Below are 21,891 nucleotides of genomic sequence, written 5' to 3' on the forward strand. Positions count from 1 at the left end.
GCTCAGAGAATGAATCTAGTACTGAAAGCATAAGCTACAGCTAGATAACACTGCAGTGCATAACTTGTGGTGAGTAGTTGACTCAAAGAGAGAGAAAGACAATAGTTGAACAAATTAATTTCCTCATAAATGGAGGAGCAAAAGAGCTATATTAGAAAATATGTTTTTAAAAACAATTCACTTTCATTTACTTAGGTAGCAAATGCAGCTAGCTACTTTAGCCTACTCACACACCCGGCTCAAACAGAGAGGGATGCTATGTTAGCTAGCTGGCTATGACTATCCAACACTGGAACTCTTCCAAGTCAAGGTAAGCTTTTGGTTTTACTAATTTGGTGCAACTGTTAATTGCTTACTGACTGTACTGCATGATTGTAGCGGGTTTACTAACGAGTTAGTTATATTAGCTATGTTGACTATGATGTTACTTTAGCTAATATGGTGACAACGATGTAAGCTGTGTGTAGCTGTTATGATATGAAGGTTTGGTTTGGAAAGGTTTTTTCGCCTGGTCACAGACAGCTGATGTGTTGTGCACTGAAGTCCAGAAGCGAAGGGAAAAGGTGAGGGGAGCGCGTTGATGCGAGAAGGAATACAACGAGCGGTTTATATTTGGCTGTTTGCGGCAGGTAGCTTAGTGGTTAAGAGCGTTGTGCCAGTAACCGAAAGGTCGCTGGTTCTAATCCCCGACTAGGTGAAAAATCTGTCGATGTGCCCTTGAGCAAGGTACTTAACCCTAATTGCTCCTGTAAGTTGCTCTGGATAAGAGCGTCTGCTAAATGACTAAAATGTAAAAGTATGATCAGGGGTGTATTCATTCCACCGATTGTGTTGAAAAACATTTCTTATATGGAAGCAAATGGAACAGGGATAAACATACCTGAATTTGTCCAATAGAAACTCATTTGCAACTGTTGGACTATTGATTACACCCTAGATCAGCTAGATGCAGGCAAGAGTGTGCAAGGCGGTATTGAATGTGTCACTGTCTGTCCATGTTTCACTGTGTCACCTCAAATCTTTCTCTCGACCTGTGTGCACCTACGTTGTAAACTTTCATTCATAGGCTAGGTTGTAGCAACCTCGTGATGGATATAGGGAAAATTTGAGTATCACGTAGTAGCCTAAATCTATCGATGTTACATTGAACTGGATGAATTGAATATGAATGACAGTCATCCAATATGCTGTAATAGAAATAAGACCATGCTCATAAAAAATAAAGAAATCCTCCCTCATCTTAAACGGCACCAACCGCCACTGATACGTATGTACAGTGAGGGAAAAAAGTATTTGATCCCCTGCTGATTTTGTACGTTTGCCCACAGACAAAGACATGATCAGTCTATAATTTTAATGGTAGGTTTATTTGAACAGTGAGAGACAGAATAACAACAAATAAATCCAGAAAAACACGTCAAGAATGTTATAAATTGATTTCCATTTTAATGAGGGAAATAATTATTTGACCCCTCTGCAAAACATGACTTAGTACTTGGCGGCAAAACCCTTGTTGGCAATCACAGATGTCAGATGTTTCTTGTAGTTGGCCACCAGGTTTGCACACATCTCAGGAGGGATTTTGTCCCACTCCTCTTTGCCGATCTTCTCCAAGTCATTAAGGTTTCGAGCCTGACGTTTGGCAACTCGAAACTTCAGCTCCCTCCACAGATTTTCTATGGGATTAAGGTCTGGAGACTGGCTAGGCCACTCCAGGACCTTTATGTGCTTCTTCTTGAGCCACTCCTTTGTTTCCTTGGCCGTGTGTTTTGGGTCATTGTCATGCTGGAATACCCATCCACGACCCATTTTCAATGCCCTGGCTGAGGGAAGGAGGTTCTCACCCAAGATTTGATGGTACATGGCCCCGTCCATCGTCCCTTTGATGCGGTGAAGTTGTCCTGTCCCCTTAGCAGAAAAACACCCCCAAAGCATAATGTTTCCACCTCCATGGTTGACGGTGGGGATGATGTACTTGGGGTCATAGGCAGCATTCCTCCTCCTCCAAACACGGCGAGTTGAGTTGATGCCAAAAAAGCTCGATTTTGGTCTCATCTGACCACAACACTTTCAGCCAGTTCTCCTCTGAATCATTCAGATGTTCATTGGCAAACTTCAGACGGGCCTGTATATGTGCTTTCTTGAGCAGGGGGACCTTGCGGGCACTGCAGGATTTCAGTCCTTCACGGCGTAGTGTGTTACCAATTGTTTTCTTGGTGACCATGGTCCCAGCTGCCTTGAGATCATTGACAAGATTATCCCGTGTAGTTCTGGGCTGATTCCTCACCGTTCTCATGATCATTGCAACTCCACGAGGTGAGATCTTGCATTGAGCCCCAGGCCGAGGGAGATTGACAGTTATTTTGTGTTTCTTCCATTTGTGAATAATCGCACCAACTGTTGTCACCTTCTCACCAAGCTGCTTGGCAATGGTCTTGTAGCCCATTCCAGCCTTGTGTAGGTCTACAATCTTGTCCCTGACATCCTTGGAGAGCTCTTTGGTCTTGGCCATGGTGGAGAGTTTGGAATCTGATTTATTGATTGCTTCTGTGGACAGGTGTCTTTTATACAGGTAACAAGCGGAGATTAGGAGCACTCCCTTTAAGAGTGTGCTCCTAATCTCAGCTCGTTACCTGTATAAAAGACACCTGGGAGCCAGAAATCTTTCTGATTGAGAGGGGGTCAAATACTTATTTCCCTAATTAAAATGCAAATCAATTTATAAAAATTTTGACATGCGTTTTTCTGGATTTTTTTGTTGTTATTCTGTCTCTCACTGTTCAAATAAACCTACCATTAAAATTATAGACTGATCATTTCTTTGTCAGTGGGCAAACGTACAAAATCAGCAGAGGATCAAATACTTTTTTCCCCTCACTGTATGTACGTACATACATACATACATACATACATACATACATACATACATACATACATACGTACGTAGGTAGACACACATTTTCCACACTATAAGGTTAGAATAATGCTATGATTGTGAAAATTATGATAATGCCCTTTTAGTGAAATGTTTGCCTGTTTTGGTGGGATGGAGTTTTGGCCTTCCATGGTGACACAACCATGCAGTAAATTAGTTAATAGACCAATAAGAAAGAGTTCCAAACCTCTCTGCCAATAAGAGCCAATTTTCCGTTTACCCCCCCCCCCACTCAGACCACTCCCAGACAGTCCTAGATAAATTCTTGCTTGAGGAATTGTGCTTCGCTAAGAAGCTATGTGTCTTTTTGACCATTTTAATTTAAAACAATCACAGTAAGAAATGATGTGATATTGAGATAAAAACAGCTGCATTGGACCTTTAAAGTATATAACATCTATAGGTTTATCACACATATCCCAGAGGTGACAGACATCACACTCCTTGGCATTTACTCACATCTTCATTTGTGGTCAGGTTAGAAGCAACCAGGTAGGTATGGAAGCCTGAGAGGCCCAAGATCGACCAAACTGAAAAGAAGCAAATCACCAGCTCCACAGCAGTGCAAGAAGAAAAGTCAAGGACAACATTTATGGTTTGAGTATCTAAATATCACCAGAGACGTCAGCTGGACAGAGACTCATTCTTATTCTGCAATACAGCCAAGAAGCTAAAGTGAATGACAGTTTAGGTGCCCTAACACCACACTACGCGAGGCAGGGAGTGGTATTATGAGGGGATCTGATAGGTTAACCTAGACACACAGAGTCTTGGTAAAAGGATATCTGGCTGGATTCTCCTGAAGAGCAAACATCAGGCCTCTCCCTCCTTGTGCCCCTGAGGACAGAACAATTTAAGATTGTTACAGAAAACCATGACTATCATGACAGGATGATATCAGGATACACTCAACAGTTCCGTAATTATCACAAGCCAGGGCAGTGGCCAGATGTATCTGCTGTGTAGACTACGTACTCAGTGCTAGATGTGTAGCGACGCAGCCGAAGATGAAGGCTGTCAGGAAGGACAGAGAGACGATGAAGGTGTAGAAGAAACGATAGTTCCTCTTCCCAACACAATTCCCCACCCAGGGACAATGGTGGTCGAATCGCTCTGGAGGACAGGAAGCGAGATAGGGGGAAGAAGAGAGCAATAGGGGGAAGAGAGCAATAGGGGGAAGGAGAGAGCGATAGGGGGAAGTAGAGAGCAATAGGGCGAAGAACATCTCATTGACATTGAGGCCAAGATCTCAAGCGCCTTTCAATAGGAAAATACATTTGAATGAAATGTAGAAAAAAAGTCTCACATTTTAAGAGGCCCTGCTTTCAGAGTTGATCAGCATCTTTATGGAGGAGAACACTAATACATCCTCTTTATAAGACCGATAGACTGTTCAACAAAACAATCTCAGTAACAGGCTGTGTAGTAGTCTAAATAATTCAGTCTAATAAATGTCAGTGTGTTGACCCCCCCCGTCTGTGTTCCGTGTTGAACGCCCCCCTCTGTCACCAGTCCTTACCCACACAGTTGTCACAAAGGGAGCAGTGGGAGGTGCGCGGTGGCCGGAAGATCTTGCAGGTGAAACAGTACTTGAGCTTCACTACCTGCTCGTTGATCATCACCTCCTTGGTGCGGGGAGGGGGTCGGTAGGTAGAAGAGCCAGAGTTATCTGAGGAGGAGAAAGACAGGGAGGACATATCAAGAGACATAGTACACAAGGTGTGTGTGTATTAATATCCTTGTGGGTACTGTAAATCCCCAAAAGGATAGTAAAACAAAGAAAAGTATTCTATTTTAGGCTTAGGGGTTAGGTTTAGGGTTAGGTAAAATAGGATTTTTAATGGAAATTCATTTTAGGTCCCCACAAGGATAGTAAAACCTTGCGCGTGTGTGTGCACGCGTGTGTCCATGTTGTGATCCAGGCAGTGGCGTTAGGCCTAATTGCTGGCGGAGTGGTGTACATTAAGGCGGAGTCACGGGGGAGGCAGTCAATCAACACAGGCTCTGTGTAATGTATGAAAGTGTACTGCCTGCCTAGCAGTCCCATGGGCTGCGTTTAGACTGGCAATCCGATTCTGATCTTTTTTGACCGATCAGATCAGCTCTTTTGCCAATAATTAGGCAAAACATCAGAATTGGGCTGCATGTGGAAACGCAGCCATAGTAGCAGAAGGTTTCAGATTAGTGGTGATTTGATGTATTAATAGACTGGCTCGATCACTCCATGGCATGAGATCATTCACAGTAAAGTGTAAGGTACTCTACAGAGAACAACTTTGTGTCACAATGTTTGATAGACTGCTGAATATTAGGCAGCTAGTCAGAACTAAGTATGATACCCTTGATAAGAACTTTCTGGATGTATTCATCTGGTTTAGGAAAATAGGCCTAACCAGCAGATATGTAAAACATTAGGCCTAAACCATCTTGCAGATGAGAATATCATCATCACTCAAAAACGTTGTTATACTTTTGGTGCCCCCCCTCTCTCTCTCTACTCTCTGAGCTGTGTGGGGGTGTGTGTGTGTGTGTGTGTGTCAGTGGCGTGTATTCATGGACACCAAGGGAAGCCAGGTCCCCATACACACACACACACACACACACACACACACACACACACGGTCAAAAGTTTTAGAACACCTACTCATTCAAGGGTTTGTCTTTATTTTTACTATTTTCTACATTGTAGAATAATAGTGAAGACATCAAAACTATGAAATAACACATATGGAATCATGAAGTAACCAAAAAGTGTTAAACAAAATCAAAATATATTTTATATTCTTCAAATAGCCACCCTTTGCCTTGATGACAACTTTGCACTCTTGGCATTCTCTCAACCAGCTTCACCTGGAATGCTTTTCCAACAGACAGAAGGAGTTCCCACATATGCTGAGCACTTGTTGGCTGCTTTTCTTTCACTCTGAGGTTCGACTCCTCCCAAACCATCTCAAATTGGTTGAGGTCAGGGGATTGTGGAGGCCAGGTCATCTGATGCAGCACTCCATCACTTCTTCTTGGTAAAATAGTCCTTACACAGCCTGGAGGTGTGTTGGGTCATTGTCCTGTTGAAAAAGAAATGATAGTCCCACTAAGCCCAAACCAGATGGGATGGCATATCGCTGCGGTAGCCATGCTGGTTAAGTGTGCCTTGAATTCTAAATAAATCACAGACAGTGTCACCAGCTAAGCACCCCCACAAAATAACACCTCCTCCTCCATGCTTTACGGTGGGAAATACACATGCGGAGATCATCCGTTCACCCACACCGCATCTCACAAAGACACAGCGGTTGGAACCAAAAAAAATCTCAATTTGGACTCGAGACCACAGGACAAATTTCCACCGGTCTAATGTCCATTGCTCATGTTTCTTGGCCCAAGCAAGTCTCTTCTTATTGGTGTCCTTTAGTAGTGGTTTCTTTGCAGCAATTCGACCATGAAAGCCTGATTCACACAGTCCCCTCTGAACAGTTGATGTTGAGATGTGTCTGTTACTTGAACTCGGTGAAGCATTTATTTGGGCTGCAATTTCTGAGGCTGGTAACTCTTATGAACTTATCCTCTGCAGCAGAGGTAACACTGGGTCTTCCATTCCTGTGGCGGTCCTCATGAGAGCCAGTTTCATCATAGCACTTGATGGTTTTTCGACTGCACTTGAAGAAACTTTCAAAGTTCTTGAAATGTTCCGGATTGACTGACCTTCATGTCTTAAAGTAATGATGGACTGTCGTTTCTGTTTGCTTATTTGAGCTGTTCTTTCCATAACATGGACATGGTATTTTACCAAATAGGGCTATCTTCTGTATACCCCCCTACCTTGTCACAACACAACTGATTGGCTCAAACGCATTAAGAAGGAAAGAAATTCCACAAATTAACTTTTAAGAAGGCACACCTGTTAATTGAAATGCATTCCAGGTGACTACCTCATGAAGCTGGTTGAGAGAATGCCAAGCTGTCATCAAGGCAAAGGGTGGCTATTTGAAGAATCTCAAATATAAAATATATTGATTTGTTTAACACTTTTTTTGGTTACTACTTGATTCCATGTGTTATTTCATAGTTTTGATGTCTTCACTATTATTCTACAATGTAGAAAATAGTAAAAATAAAGAAAAACCCTTGAATGAGTAGGTGTTCTGAAACCTTTGACCGGTAGTGTGTATATACAGTGGGGGGAAAAAGTATTTAGTCAGCCACCAATTGTGCAAGTTCTCCCACTTAAAAAGATGAGGCCTGTAATTTTCATCATAGGTACACGTCAACTATGACAGACAAATTGAGAATTTTATTTCTCCAGAAAATCACATTGTAGGATTTTTTATTTATTTATTTGCAAATGATGGTGGAAAATAAGTATTTGGTCACCTACAAACAAGCAAGATTTCTGGCTCTCACAGACCTGTAACTTCTTCTTTAAGAGGCTCCTCTGTCCTCCACTCGTTACCTGTATTAATGGCACCTGTTTGAAATTGTTATCAGTATAAAAGACTTGTCCACAACCTCAAACAGTCACACTCCAAACTCCACTATGGCCAAGACCAAAGAGCTGTCAAAGGACACCAGAAACAAAATTGTAGACCTGCACCAGGCTGGGAAGACTGAATCTGCAATAGGTAAGCAGCTTGGTTTGAAGAAATCAACTGTGGGAGCAATTATTAGGAAATGGAAGACATACAAGACCACTGATAATGTCCCTCGATCTGGGGCTCCACGCAAGATCTCACCCCGTGGGGTCAAAATGATCACAAGAACGGTGAGCAAAAATCCCAGAACCACACGGGGGGACCTAGTGAATGACATGCAGAGAGCTGGGACCAAAGTAACAAAGCCTACCATCAGTAACACACTACGCCACCAGGGACTCAAATCCTGCAGTGCCAGACGTGTCCCCCTGCTTAAGCCAGTACATGTCCAGGCCCGTCTGAAGTTTGCTAGAGTGCATTTGGATGATCCAGAAGAGGATTGGGAGAATGTCATATGGTCAGATGAAACCAAAATATAACTTTTTGGTAAAAACTCAACTCGTCGTGTTTGGAGGACAAAGAATGCTGAGTTGCATCCAAATAACACCATACCTACTGTGAAGCATGGGGGTGGAAACATCATGCTTTGGAACTGTTTTTCTGCAACGGGACCAGGCCGCCTGATCCGTGTAAAGGAAAGAATGGGGCCATGTATCGTGAGATTTTGAGTGAAAACCTCCTTCCATCAGCAAGGGCATTGAAGATGAAACGTGGCTGGGTCTTTCAACATGACAATGATCCCAAACACACCGCCCGGGTAACGAAGGAGTGGCTTTGTAAGAAGCATTTCAAGGTCCTGGAGTGGCCTAGCCAGTCTCCAGATCTCAACCCCATAGAAAATCTTTGGAGGGAATTGAAAGTCTGTGTTGCCCAGCGACAGCCACAAAACATCACTGCTCTAGAGGAGATCTGCATGGAGGAATGGGCCAAAATACCAGCAACAGTATGTGAAAACCTTGTGAAGACTTACAGAAAACGTTTGACCTGTGTCCTTGCCAATAAAGGGTATATTACAAAGTATTGAGAAACTTTTGTTATTGACCAAACACTTATTTTCCACCATAATTTGCAAATTCATTAAAAATCCTACAATGTGATTTTCAGGATTTTTTTTTCTCATTTTGTCTGTCATAGTTGAGGTGTACCTATGAAAATTACAGGCCTTTCTCATCTTTTTAAGTGGGAGAACTTGCACAATTGGTGGCTGACTAAATACTTTTTTTCCCCCACTGTATATAAAAAAATTTTTTTGTCTCTCTGCGTTTCATCATTCCTGCAGTAGCTAGCTATGGATGAGATGGGGATCTAGAGTTTCTAGTTCAAAACTATTTTGTCATTTGAGCAGCAGCTGAAAATCAAGGAGAATGGGAGGCTAACTCCAAAATTGGATATTGTGCAGGGGAGAGGAGCACAGGGTGGGACCCGATCTTTCATCACTGAGAATTAGAATAGGACCGACTGGCTAGCTGGGAGTGCTAGGCTAAAGAGGCTGTTTTGCTGGCCATGCCTTCTATTTGACAAGAGCACACGATTGCGCAACAACCCTTGGGCCACCACTGGTTTTCCGATCTTGCAAACCTGGGCAGGTCCCTTGAACGACATGGAAAGTCTCATAAACACATTATGGCGAGCCTGAAACTAAAGCTCTTTGGTCGCGTCCGGATCAACAAGGCTCTCGACTGGGCCGCAGTGATCAGTGTCCAGAGGCACAATGAACAGGTGAATAAAAACAGAGCCATTCTGAAGAAACTAGTCATCGCAGTAATGTACCTGGGACATCAGGAGCAAGCCTTCAGGGGGCATGACGACTCAGCAACAAGCCTTAAAGATAATTTTGTAGAACTTGTCAAAGCATTTGCAGAGTTCAATACTGCCATGGCTGAACACCTTGGGACAAGCACCATATTTACAGGTATGTCAAACACCATACAGAATGACATCATTCACAGCGTCGCAGACGTGATACAAAGTGAAATTGACAGTGAGATCAGTTCAGCACCCTTCATAGCAGTCGAGGTGGACACCACAGACATATCCTGCAAATGTCAATTGACAATCATAGCACGCTACGTCAATGATAAGGGTGTTATACGCAAGAGATTCCTGGGGTTTTTCTGATGTGAGCGCAGAGAGAAACGCAGAGGCGATCACCGCTGTTGTAATGGAAACTATCGGCAAATACAACCCAGCAGTCAATCTCATCTGATTTACGACGGGACAAGCTGGATGAGTGGGCAGTGAGGTGGGGTTCAGCCGCTCGTGAAAACCCACTGTCAATATGCCCTGTTCATTCATTGTTATGCCCACAAACTAAACTTAGTTTTAGCACAGGAGACAAGCAATATTCAAGACGCAAAGTTTTTTGCATCCATTGACAGTTTTCATAACTTTTTTTACCCGGTCATGCAAAAAGACAGCCATGCTTACTGAGGTTGACAATTCCAGTCGGGTACTGGGAGGCTGTGCCACTCATTTGAACTTCAGTGCATGCTGGCAGGCAGGATTTTTCATATGACTTACGTGTATAAAAGGATTGTACCACCATTTTGTTTTAGAATTCTCAATTAATAAAGATCTCTGACTATGCAGATCGGGACTCTGTCCTTTACTTAAATCCCAAAAGACAACCTTTTGGGAGACGCACAGAGACACTGAAATAGTTTGTTTAATAATTCACATAACAGCTTGGTCCTTCGAGGCCGGACTCCAATACCTGCTTCTGTCATTCCAGGTAACTCTGAAAACCATCGACGGGCGAATGATACATTCGTAAATAGAAAGTCCTGCCCTTTGACATTAAGGGTTAAGACAGGCCAGAGGACACCTGATTAATGACAGAGACGGAATCCAAACCTACATTGAATCTCGGCTGCAAGGATAAGGTCAGTAGTCTTTATTCATTAATTGGGGCAGTCTGGGATTGCTCAGGGTGGATCCGTAACGATTCACGGTAATAGGCCATTAACAAAATAAACTACAGAGAACCTGTAGTAGATTATAGAACAGTAATGTTCAACAAATAATCCGGGATAAAGAAATACAGGGAGGGGTGTACACCAGAAGGAATTAAAATAGCATGTGTGAGGAATAGAATATTAGTAAAGTCAAAAACAACTGTAGATTTTGCCATAACTCTATCCGTTTCATGAAACTGGAGCCTTACAAACTCCGGGTTACCGATAGTGTTAACCAATAATCATGTAAGGTTGTATACGTGTGAGACCTAATATTTGCTCAAAAGTCACATCTATGAATAATTCCAGGTGGTTGTATAGAGAAGAGGGAGAACCCATTCCTGTTGTATGAGACTGTCAGGAATTGTCAAGATTACATTGTGGGGATAAATTCCTCCGTAGAGTAGGAGATAATTCTGGGGGACTAGTCAAGAATACCTATACAGGGAGGGGTGATTCCAGGTGTTGTGGTGTGAAGCTGTTTTGAATTACTTGTTATATTGACTTGTTATATAGAAGAGGTGGCTAAGGGATTTTTAACAGTACCAACCATGGGGGGCAAATCCTCACTAGAGGTCCCAGAATTTACTGGGGACGAGAAATACATGGAAATGCGAGACAAACGAAATGTGTATTATGGACATATTTGGAGAAAGAAATATGGCTTTACTGGGCGACTTGATTTCACTGGCAACCATGATTAAACAAATGCATGTAAATTGTGGTACTGATCTAAAGCAACAGAAAAGAGAGGGCTTAGAAACAGCCAGGGTGTGGCAGGGTAGAAACTAGAAAGCGGGAAGAAAAGAGAAGTGAGTGAGAGTGAAAGAGAAGTGAAGGTTGAGGTCTCCGTGCCTCCCCCAGAGCAGAAAGGTTATATCCAAACTTGGCAGACCAGGCATGGAGAGAAAATCCAGATGATGAATACGTAGGGAGGAGAAGGAGAGTGCAGGGGAATAATTTTATTGGCCACATGCGCCGAATACAACAGGTGCAGACATTACAGTGAAATGCTTACTTACAGCCCTTAACCAACAGTGCATAAAATAAAACAACAAAAAAGTGTTGAGAAAAAAAGAGCAGAAGTAAAATAAAATAACAGTAGGGAGGCTATATATACAGGGGGGTACCGGTGCAGAGTCAATGTGCGGGGGCACAGGCTAGTTGAGGTAGTTGAAGTAATATGTACATGTGGGTAGAGTTATAGTGACTATGCATAAATAATTAACAGAGTAGCAGCAGCGTAAAAAGATGGGGTGGGGGGCAGTGCAAATGTGATGTACTGGGCCGTACGCACTACCCTCTGTAGTGCCTTGCGGTCGGAGGCCAAGCAGTTGCCATACCAGGCGGTGATGCAACCAGTCAGGATGCTCTCGATGGTGCAGCTGTAGAATTTGAGGATCTGAGGACCCATGCCGAATCTTTTCAGTCTCCTGAGGGGGAATAGGCTTTGACGTGCCCTCTTCACAACTGTCTTGGTGTGTTTGGACCATGATAGTTCGTTGGTGATGTGGACACCAAGGAACTTGAAGCTCTCAACCTGTTCCACTACAGCCCCGTCGATGAGAATGGGGGCATGCTCAGTCCTCTTTTTTTTCCCCTGTAGTCCACAATCATCTCCTTTGTCTTGGTCACATTGAGGGAGAGGTTGTTATCCTGGCACCACACGGCCAGGTCTCTGACCTCCTCCCTATAGGCTGTCTCATCGTTGTCGGTGATCAGGCCTACCACTGTTGTGTCGTCGGCAAACTTAATGATGGTGTTGGAGTCGTGCCTGGCCATGCAGTCATGGGTGAACAGGGAGTACAGGAGGGGACTGAGCACGCACCCCTGAGGGGCCCCCGTGTTGAGGATCAGTGTGGCAGATGTGTTGTTACCTACCCTTACCACCTGGGGGGCGGCCCGTCAGGAAGTCCAGGATCCAGTTGCAGAGGGAGGTGTTTAGTCCCAGGATCCTTAGCTTAGTGATGAGCTTTGAGGGCACTATGGTGTTGAATGCTGAGCTGTAGTCAATGAATAGCATTCTCACGTAGGTGTTCCTCTTGTCCAGGTGGGAAAGGGCAGTGTGGAGTGCAATAGAGATTGCATCATCTGTGGATCTGTTGGGGCGGTATGCAAATTGGAGTGGGTCTAGGGTTTCTGGGATAATGGTGTTGATGTGAGCCATGACCAGCCGTGTTGGTCACTGTGGAAGGAAAGGGCACCAGTCAAGAAACTGTAAGCAGAAGGGGAAGAGAGGAAAAGGAGGAAAGTATAATCCAGGCAGAGGAGGAGGAGGAGGAGAAAGCCAGAATCAGAGGAAGAAGAGGAGGCATGACTAGAGTGGGAGGAAGAGAGAAATCAGGAGAAGCACTGGAGGTGTTTAATCTGTCTCTTGTAGATTTGGCATTACAACAGGAACATAAACCATACCTAACATTGACAGTAATGGGTAAAAAGATCAAATGTATCTGTGATACTGGGGCAGACCGTACCTGTATTTGTAAAGATAATGCACCAGAGGGAATTGACATTAATGGAGAAAAAATTATAGTGCGATCAGCCTCTAGTCATAAAGGTATTGAACAACTGTCTGCACCAGTAACACTGAAACATGTAAAGACAGGGAGTGAAGCTACTCTGCCTGTACTGATTTCAGTACAATGTCCTGTTAATCTATTGGGAAGAGATGCGATGACGCAGTTAAACATAGAAGTAAGACCGACAGTGAGGGGACTGCAGGTTCATGTGGTAAAGGATAATATGGTTGTAAGTGGTGAAGGGGAACCATGTTATTGGTATAGCCAGGACCTGTTGAGGGGAGGTAACTCAGACATACCAAAGACCTTAGGAGACTTGACTAAAACCCTATTACCTGACTCACCTAAAATGACAGAGGATGACTTACATTGTACTCTGTGGTATAATACACACTCTGGCCCTAGTAAAGAATATGAGGAAGCTCTGTTTAAAACCACAGAAAGGACAATAGGCTTGAAATGGTTTCATTATGATGACACCCATGCAGCAGCAGAAGTCGAATTGAGGCCACAGAGTCAGCAATTCTATAGAGAGAGATGGAGCCCACATGTCTCCTTGGCAAAGGAAGCTCAAGAGGAGTGGTTAGATCTGGAGAAATGGGTGACACAGGCAAAGTATGTTAAAGACTGGCAGACTGCTCCTAACGGGGACCAACATAGCCAATCAACCGGCCAATATCGTAGGAAGTTGAATTGGAGAGCAGGTTGCACACCCGCTGTGCACCTAGACATAGATGTGATAATTGATGACCAGACATTTTCCTCACAGAGGAACAAGAAAGAGACCTTGAGATTGTACCTCTAGAGTTGTGGTCTAAAGGACCAGCCGATGTGGGGTTAATTAAGGGAGTAACTCCAGTCCAGGTGGTTCCGCAGTCAAACCATAGGCCATACCAAAAACAATATCCAATGAAACCAGAAGACATTATAGGGATTACTCCCACATTTGACCATTTACTCAAAAGGTGGAGTGATAATCCCGGGGGATGAGGCACAGTGTAATTCACCTGTATTTCCAGTAAAGAAGGCAGCTCCAAGCAATGTTTGGCGAATGGTAATGGACCTACAGGGGGTAAATAAGAACATAATTCCAAGAGCAACCTGTGTTCCAGACCCACACACACTATTGAACCAATTGAACCCAGAACATTCTTACTTTACTGTGATAGACATAGCTAATGCTTTCTTTAGTATACCTGTACATCCTGATAGTCAAGGATGGTTTGGCTTTACCTTCAAAGGTCAGAAATACACATACTCGAGACTTCCACAAGGTTATTCGGAAAGTCCTACAATTTTTTCCCAGGCTATCACATGTAACCTGGGAATGTTTGAACCCCAAGAGGGGAGCCAAATTTTGATATACGTCGATGATATACTGGTAGCAAACCCCTCAAAGGAGAGGTGTAAAAAGGATACTCTCCAGTTGTTAACTTTTATGGCAGGACAAGGGCACAAGGTCAGTAAAAAGAAACTACAACTCTGGCAGAAAGAGGTAATATATCTAGGTCACACGATAAAGCAGGATGGGAGAACCCTAAACTCGTCAAGAAAAACAGCAATTTTAGAAGCTCCTAAACCTCTGAATAAGAAACAAATGATGAGCTTTTTGGGAATGATAAATTACTGTCAAGCATGGATTCCCCATTATGCATTACACACTGGAAAATTGAGTGATCTTAGCTATGGAAAAGCTATGGCAGCACATGATAAAATAATCTGGAATAACAAGGCTGATTTGCAATTTGAGGAAATTAAGCAATTATTGACCTCTTCAACGGTGCTGGCGTTCCCTAGATATGACAGACCATTCACTCAAACTGTGGATTGTAGAGGGATATATGACATCAGTACTGACACAAAAACATGGGGACAAAAATAAACCGGTAGCATATTTTTCTTCAAGACTTGATGAGGTGGCTCAGGCAATGCCTGTCTGTTTGCAATCAGTTGTGGCAGCTGCTAATGCAGTGCAGCATTCAGCTCCAATAGTACTATACCATGATCTAACCTTAAAAGTTCCACATGCAGTGTCAAATCTGCTATTGGAACACAAGATGGCGTACATGTCACCAGCACGACACCCATCATGTATGATAAGATTGCTGAACATGCCAAATCTAACTATTGAACGATGTACAACGCTGAATCCTGCAACATTGGTTCCAGTTGTGAATGATGGTAGTCCCCATAACTGTATTGAAGAAACTGAAAAAATAGTACTACCCAGGCCTGACTTAACAGACTTAGCTATACCATGTTGTGAAGTAACAATGTTTGTTGATGGATCTTCTAGGAAGAATCCTGATGGCACGAATGCAACTGGTTATGCTGTAGTGACAGAGAACGAGGTTCTAGCTGCTGAACCATTGCCAATAAACTACTCTGCCCAACAGGCAGAGATAGTGGCATTAACAAAAGCATGCCAACTGGGTAAAGGGAAGGTTATAACTATCTATACCGACAGTGCATATGCCTTTAATACCGTACATGTCTTTGCTGCCCAGTGGAAGAATAGAGGAATGGTTACGACTTCGGGTAAACCAATAACACATGCAGAGTTGATTCTTGACCTCCTAGATGCAGTACTATTACCAAAAAAGCTCGCAATATGTAAGTGTGAGGCGCATACTACTGGGAAGGATAGCATTACTTTGGGGAATGCTAAGGCAGATGAGGAAGCTAAGAAGGCTGGGTCAAAACACTTCTGGTTCCAGTCAGCTGTCAAAAGAGGAAGTTTTGATAGACAGATCTACTTAGAGAGCTACAGTAGGGCCCCAATTAAGGAAGTTCACAGATGGGTGAAGCAAGGCGCAGTAAATAAGGAAGGAATATGGGTCAAAGAGAGCTTACCAATTCTCCCGAAATCACTGTTTAGATATGCTGCAATATTGACACACGGGCAGAGCCATGTGTCAACCGGATAGATGGTAGAGCAGATTAGACAACACTTTGTTGCATATGGGATTACACATTATTTAAAACACTTTTGTTCAAGATGTGTTATCTGTGCTCAAAGTAATCACCAGGGCAGACAAAGGGCACCTCTGGGTGAGTACCCTCCGGCTAAGTACCCCTTTCAAAAATTAGAAATTGACTTTATAGAGCTGACCAGGAGTGAGGGAAAGAAGTGGTGTTTGACTATCCTTCTACCCCCCCCCCCCCCCAAAAAAAAATATATATATTGTAAAGTGGTTATCCCACTGGCTATAGGGTGAATGCACCAATTTGTAAGTCGCTCTGGATAAGAGTGTCTGCTAAATGACGTAAATGTAATGTAAATATAATAGACAAATACACTAAATGGGTAGAAGCTTTCCCTACCTCCTCGGCAGATGCTATAACAGTAGCAAAAGCAATATGCCAGGATATAATACCAAGGTTCGGCCTTCCAGAAACTATTTTTTCTGATAATGGATCCCATTTTTCTAATCAAGTAATAGATAATATTGGACAGAAGTTACAAATAAACATGAAGAAGCATTGTTCATACAGCCCGAAATCGGCTGGACTTATCGAACGCATGAATCAGACGATTAAGGCTAGATTACGAAAAACTCACATGAGCACAGGAAGGAATTGGGTACAATGTCTGCCAATCGTACTAATGACTATCTGAATAACGCCAGATAAGAATGGATTGTCCCCCTTTGAGAAAGTGTTTGGAAGACCTTACAGGATGCCACAGTTGGCAGGGCCAGAACAGGCAGACATAGAAGTAGAAGACACGTTGGCACAACACGAGAAGACTGTTCATTAACCAAACACGTATGTCAAAGATTTTGTGCCCCACAGGCGAACTAAAGGAGAAGGTAACCCACTCCATCCAACCAGGTGACTGGGTGTGGATCCAATCCTTGAAGAAGAAAGACTGGAAGCAGCCCCGTTGGGAAGGTCCATATCAGGTCCTGTTGGTGACGGCCTTCGCTGTAAGAATTGCGGAAAGATCCACCTGGGTGCATGTCACACACTGTAAAAAGGTAAACCCAGCTACACCTGACGAACAAACACAGAGTTAGGAGAAAGAACCGATCACCACTAGGGCTCGGGGGTTGGCTCCTTAACGAAGATTTCCTTACCCTGTCTGATCATCCCTGTGTGAGTTCGATAGAAGGTAAAGCAATGGGTTGGCCTCTGGCGTCTGACATGTTCTCAGGGCGAGGGTGGGGATTCACAGGTCTCCTGACGGTAGGTAGCTGTCTGATTGTGGGGGCCATATTCCTAACACACTCAAACCCTCCTGATCCGCCAGAAGTAGTAATTAACCTAACACAAGTTGATAAAATAATACCTGAGCACAGTCTACGAAGGCATAGGGAGACAGCTAGACGTAGGGAAAGGGGAAGTACTAGGGACTGTAGGGAAGGACATCACCTTTGAGGTCTTTGCGGACCAGTTGGGGAGTTGGGGACTACTGGCTGGTAGTATCGTAAAGGATGGGAGATATATATGTATGTCACCATGTACATCCTGGGACCAAATAGTTGCTCATACCGAGCGGGGGAGATATGTCAATCTCCATACACAGTTTAAGGACAGGTGGAGTATTGTGAAAGTAGGGAATTACCAGAAATGGCAGTGCGACCCATATAAGGGTAAGTACTGTCTGAAAGTCTGAATTACGCTAAAACAGGTAAAGGCTACAGATGAGCGAATGTGGTACATAGGATTTGACCGCAAATGTTGTGGAGACCCATTAGTGGCTTTCTGGGTAGTAATCAACCCAGCAGATGTTACAGACCTGACAAGTGAGATATCCTCTTCAACTGGGACCCCTATAGAGTAAACCTCTCTGAGGGAGTTAGTGAGACCGGGGCTGTGGTGAAGATAGTGGAAACTATAGACCTGAAGGAAGTAGTACAGGTGGAGACGGGGTATAGGGATCCTAACCTGTGGTTGGAATGGATTCAGTATACGGCAAGAACTATGTCTAAAGAGGACTGTTATGCCTGTGGGACAGCCAAACCAAGGTTAACAACTACTCCGTTCCCCTTGACGGGCTTTAACTCTCCGTCAGGTTTATCCTGCATGATTAAATTGTTCAAGCCACCTGGGAATGTGGTGAAGGAGTCTTGTAGTAACTTGCACTATCTGTATCCCCCGATAACAAAGTCACCCCGACCTAGGTTGCCTCCGTTTGAAGTCTCAGGGGATTCTTACTATTGTTTCTCTAGGACTGATAAGATAGGATACAGGGTAGGGCATTTTAGCTTCTGCTCCCACACAGAGAATGTCACAACTAAATAGACCATTACTAATCGCTCCTCTTTGTTGCAGCCAGAGGATTTTAGGAACCAAAACCAGGCCCGTGCTGACATCTGGTAGTTGTGTGGTGATAACAGACTGTGGCCTCACCTACATACTAATTGGACAGGAACCTGTGCGCTAGCTCAGCTGGTAATGCCCTTCACTCTCATCAAACGTGTCAGAGACTGGTGAGTTGTCACGTAGAAAGCGGGACCTCCTCCCGGGATCCTTTGATGAAAGGATATATATTGATGGGATAGGAGTACCTCGAGGGGTTCCAGAAGAATTCAAAGCTAGGAATCAGATCGCAGCTGAGTTTGAATCAAGTATTTTCTGGTGGTCAACAATTAATAAAAACGTAGCAAAGATTTATAAACCACACTCGTGATGCAATAAAGGGATTGGCTGAGCAGACAGCGGCAACTAGCTTAATGGCATGGCAGAATAGAATAGCTTTAGATATGCTTTTGGCTGAGCGGGGCGGAGTTTGTGTTCTGTTTGGATCTATGTGCTGTACTTTCATCCCCAACAATACAGCACCGGACGGGTCCGTGACCAAAGCGCTTCAGGGACTCACCACACTGGCGAACGAACTGGCTGAGAACTCTGGTATTGATAGCTCACTAAACGGTTGGTTTGATAACATATTTGGTAAATGGAAAACTATTGTTGTAACTATTCTGGGTGCAGCTATAGCTTCTATGGGTATACTTGTTCTTTGTGGATGTTGTCTTATTCCCTGTGTCCGAGGGTTGGTGAGCAAGGCATTGGAGGAGGCGGTTTCCCAACAGATGGTGAGATACGGCCCAATCCCGGACTCCGACCTAAGGAATGAAGGATATGACCTACCAGGCTTGGTGGAGGATGACGACGATTCAGATAGTTTGAGACTGGATGAAACTTTTTTGTTCTAATGTGTGAAGGTTGCAGTGAAAATCTAACAAAGAGCTGTGATTGGATGTTAACCTAGAACTACAAATCTCTAGTTTAAAAGTTATTGTAATGATTTTTGTGTATTAAAGTTTTAAGTATGATGTACTAATTAATCAATATTGCAGGATGTGATGAAGCAAATGTTCTTCACTATAGGCTTAGACTGTTGTTTCCAGATAGTGGGTAAACAGGTTAGGTACCATTGCTAAAGAGTAACGTTACGCTTTTAATCATGGGGTAAGACAATTTGTTATGTTTTTATATGCAAACCAACTTATATACTTCAATGAGTGTGATTCATTTCTATAGCAACATATATTTTGTATATGCGTAATATTTAGTCAAAGGGTGGATTGATAGATTAATTATTAATGACTAATTATTACACCCTGAAACTGTGTATAATGTGTTAGAAATGTGTGAGTGTAGGACCAGTAAAGACTATGGCATTGAGGTACTATTTAGCAATGTGAGTAAGAGTTAGACCAGACAACAAATGGGGGGGGGGGGGGGAGCAGGATTTTTCGTATGACTTATGTGTATAAAAGGATTGTACCACCATTTTGTTTTAGTATTCTCAATGAATAAAGATCTCTGACTATGCAGATCGGGACTCTGTCCATTACTTAAATCCCAAAAGACTTACAACCTTTTGGGAGACGCACAGAGACACTGAAATAGTTTGTTTAATAATTCACATAACAATATTGTTTTTGATCAGAATATTACTGAGCCCGGCTGGGATAAAGATTCAATCGCCCAGAGCAGTGCTCTGAAACTGAAAGAGTTCATGTAAAAAAAAAAATACTTGGCATGTGAGGCCATTTTTGGACTCACAGAACCACTGTTTCAGGCCCTGCAGAGCAAATCTCGACATAAGACATTATTGTGTATGGGTTGATAGTACACTGTATGCCATCAGAAGTGATGCGAAGTTTCAAGGGATATTTGACAACACTGTCCAGACTGTTGGAATGGAAGATGAAAGACGCAAAAGACACCGCCGTGGCTGGGATGACTATGAGCAGGGACTCAACCACCGGGAAAACGCTGACAATGACCCAGGCTTCCTGGACAGATACCGACGACTGTACTTCGGAATACTCTATGGAATCATACTGCACATGACCCAGAGGTTTGCTGACATGAAGAGCCTCGACTTCTTCCATGTTCTTGATCATGGGTAATTTCCTGAGTACTCAAAGCAAGAGGGGTTAACTGACAGAGTACTTACACAGCCGTTCCAGACGTACCCTTTCTTTGACAACCAGAGATTGAAAAATGAGCTGCAGGTAGTCTATGCGGATGCCTCCTTCCACAAACCACCAGGTGAGCTGCTGCAATCACTCGTGAAAAATTAACTGACCACCCCTTTACATGAGGTATGCAAGCTCCTGAAACTGATGCGCCATCCCTGTTACAAGTACATCAGCTGAAAGGTCATTTTCCTGTCTGAAAGGGATAAAACCACCCTACGGTAGCTGTGGAAAAGAGAGACTCACGCATTTGGCAAAAATGTCAAAGGAAACGTGTGTGCTGCATGAACTTAAGTCCAGCGGAGTACTGTATGAAACAGTAATTGACCATTTAGCCAGCATGAAAGACAGGACGGCATTCCTTTACAAGTAGGGTGAGTCAACATGTTTCTCTTTTTGCGCACACACACAGATCGATTAGACTGAATTGTTTGTGTTTTAAAATTGCCATTGTATTAGACTAGGCATATACTTTATGTTGTTGGAATATTGTTTAAATAGTATGTGTTTTCATCTTTGCCATAAGATGATCAATGTCTATATGCTTACAATTTGTGTACCATATTATTCATTTTTTTAGCTCGGTTTATTTCATGTTTGCTTCCATCTTCGCTGCAAGACGGTAATACTTAACTATTTATCTAGTCTGGACTGTGGGCATATATTCTGCACAGGTTTATTCTAAATTGCATATATTATTGTGATGACTCAGTGCGAATGTGCTCGTTGAGATGCTGCCTCCGCCAGAGAGGCGCTGTCCAACTGGAGGTGCTGATAGTGGAGGCCACGCTCTCCGGTAACTCTCTGTGGTCCTGAAACAATGTTGAGAGTGCTCAGAGTCTGTTTTAATGCACATCTTGGGGTTCCCACAGGTTAACATCAGTATTCCGGGGGCGTCTCCCTATAGTTCGCCTACAACATGTCAAAGTTGAAGTGCATTGCGATTGTACTTCCCATTAGGCTATTTTAATCTTGCTGCGTCGGAAACATTTTAGTAAGGATGTTATTATAAATTTAGCAAACCGATGGTGAAATTAACTTTGTCAACTAACTTTAACTTGCATTTGACCATGCTGTGTCAGTTTGTTGCATGCCATATTTTCTTTGTGGACTTAAACAGGACAGATGTTGCTCTCCAGTTTTAACTGTGATGAAACACAAATGTATGTGGTTGAATTTATTCCGCCACTGTGACACTTTGGAACGGTCTGTGAAACGATATAGGCTATGGCTTATCGGCTATCACGGTGCCATTAAATGCTTTTCTAATGGGTTATAGAGAAAACAACACAATTATCACAACATAGGTTGTAAAAAAAAAAATTTGCCTGGGGAAGCCTGGCTTGGCATCCCCATTGATTTTACCCACGCACCGCTACTTGTGTGAATGTGAGAGAGCGAGAGATGTTAGTGGCATCCCACTACAATTAGGCCAGAGTGTCCTTTCATTTTTCACACAATTAAAACGGCAGAGGCAACTAGCCCAGGGGGCTGACCACACACAGCGCCATTAACAGT

General features: G+C 43.3%; 1 protein-coding gene across 2 annotated transcripts in view; it reads right to left on the reverse strand.

Moving 5' to 3' along the window:
- Window positions 1-21,891, reverse strand: part of zdhhc18b (zDHHC palmitoyltransferase 18b) — a 34,662-nt gene that overhangs the window by 9,801 nt on the left and 2,970 nt on the right. For both annotated transcript variants that reach the window (XM_084157857.1, XM_084157856.1), the window contains exons 3-6: window positions 4,455-4,604; window positions 3,911-4,048; window positions 3,721-3,772; window positions 3,395-3,497 (exon numbers count right to left, since the gene is read on the reverse strand). In XM_084157857.1, coding sequence (XP_084013983.1) covers window positions 3,395-3,497; window positions 3,721-3,772; window positions 3,911-4,048; window positions 4,455-4,604 — 443 coding nt within the window. The remainder of the gene's footprint in view (window positions 1-3,394; window positions 3,498-3,720; window positions 3,773-3,910; window positions 4,049-4,454; window positions 4,605-21,891) is intronic.

This window comes from Coregonus lavaretus, assembly GCF_964263955.1.
Source record: "Coregonus lavaretus genome assembly, chromosome: 3".
In the NCBI taxonomy this organism is placed as follows: domain Eukaryota; kingdom Metazoa; phylum Chordata; class Actinopteri; order Salmoniformes; family Salmonidae; genus Coregonus; species Coregonus lavaretus.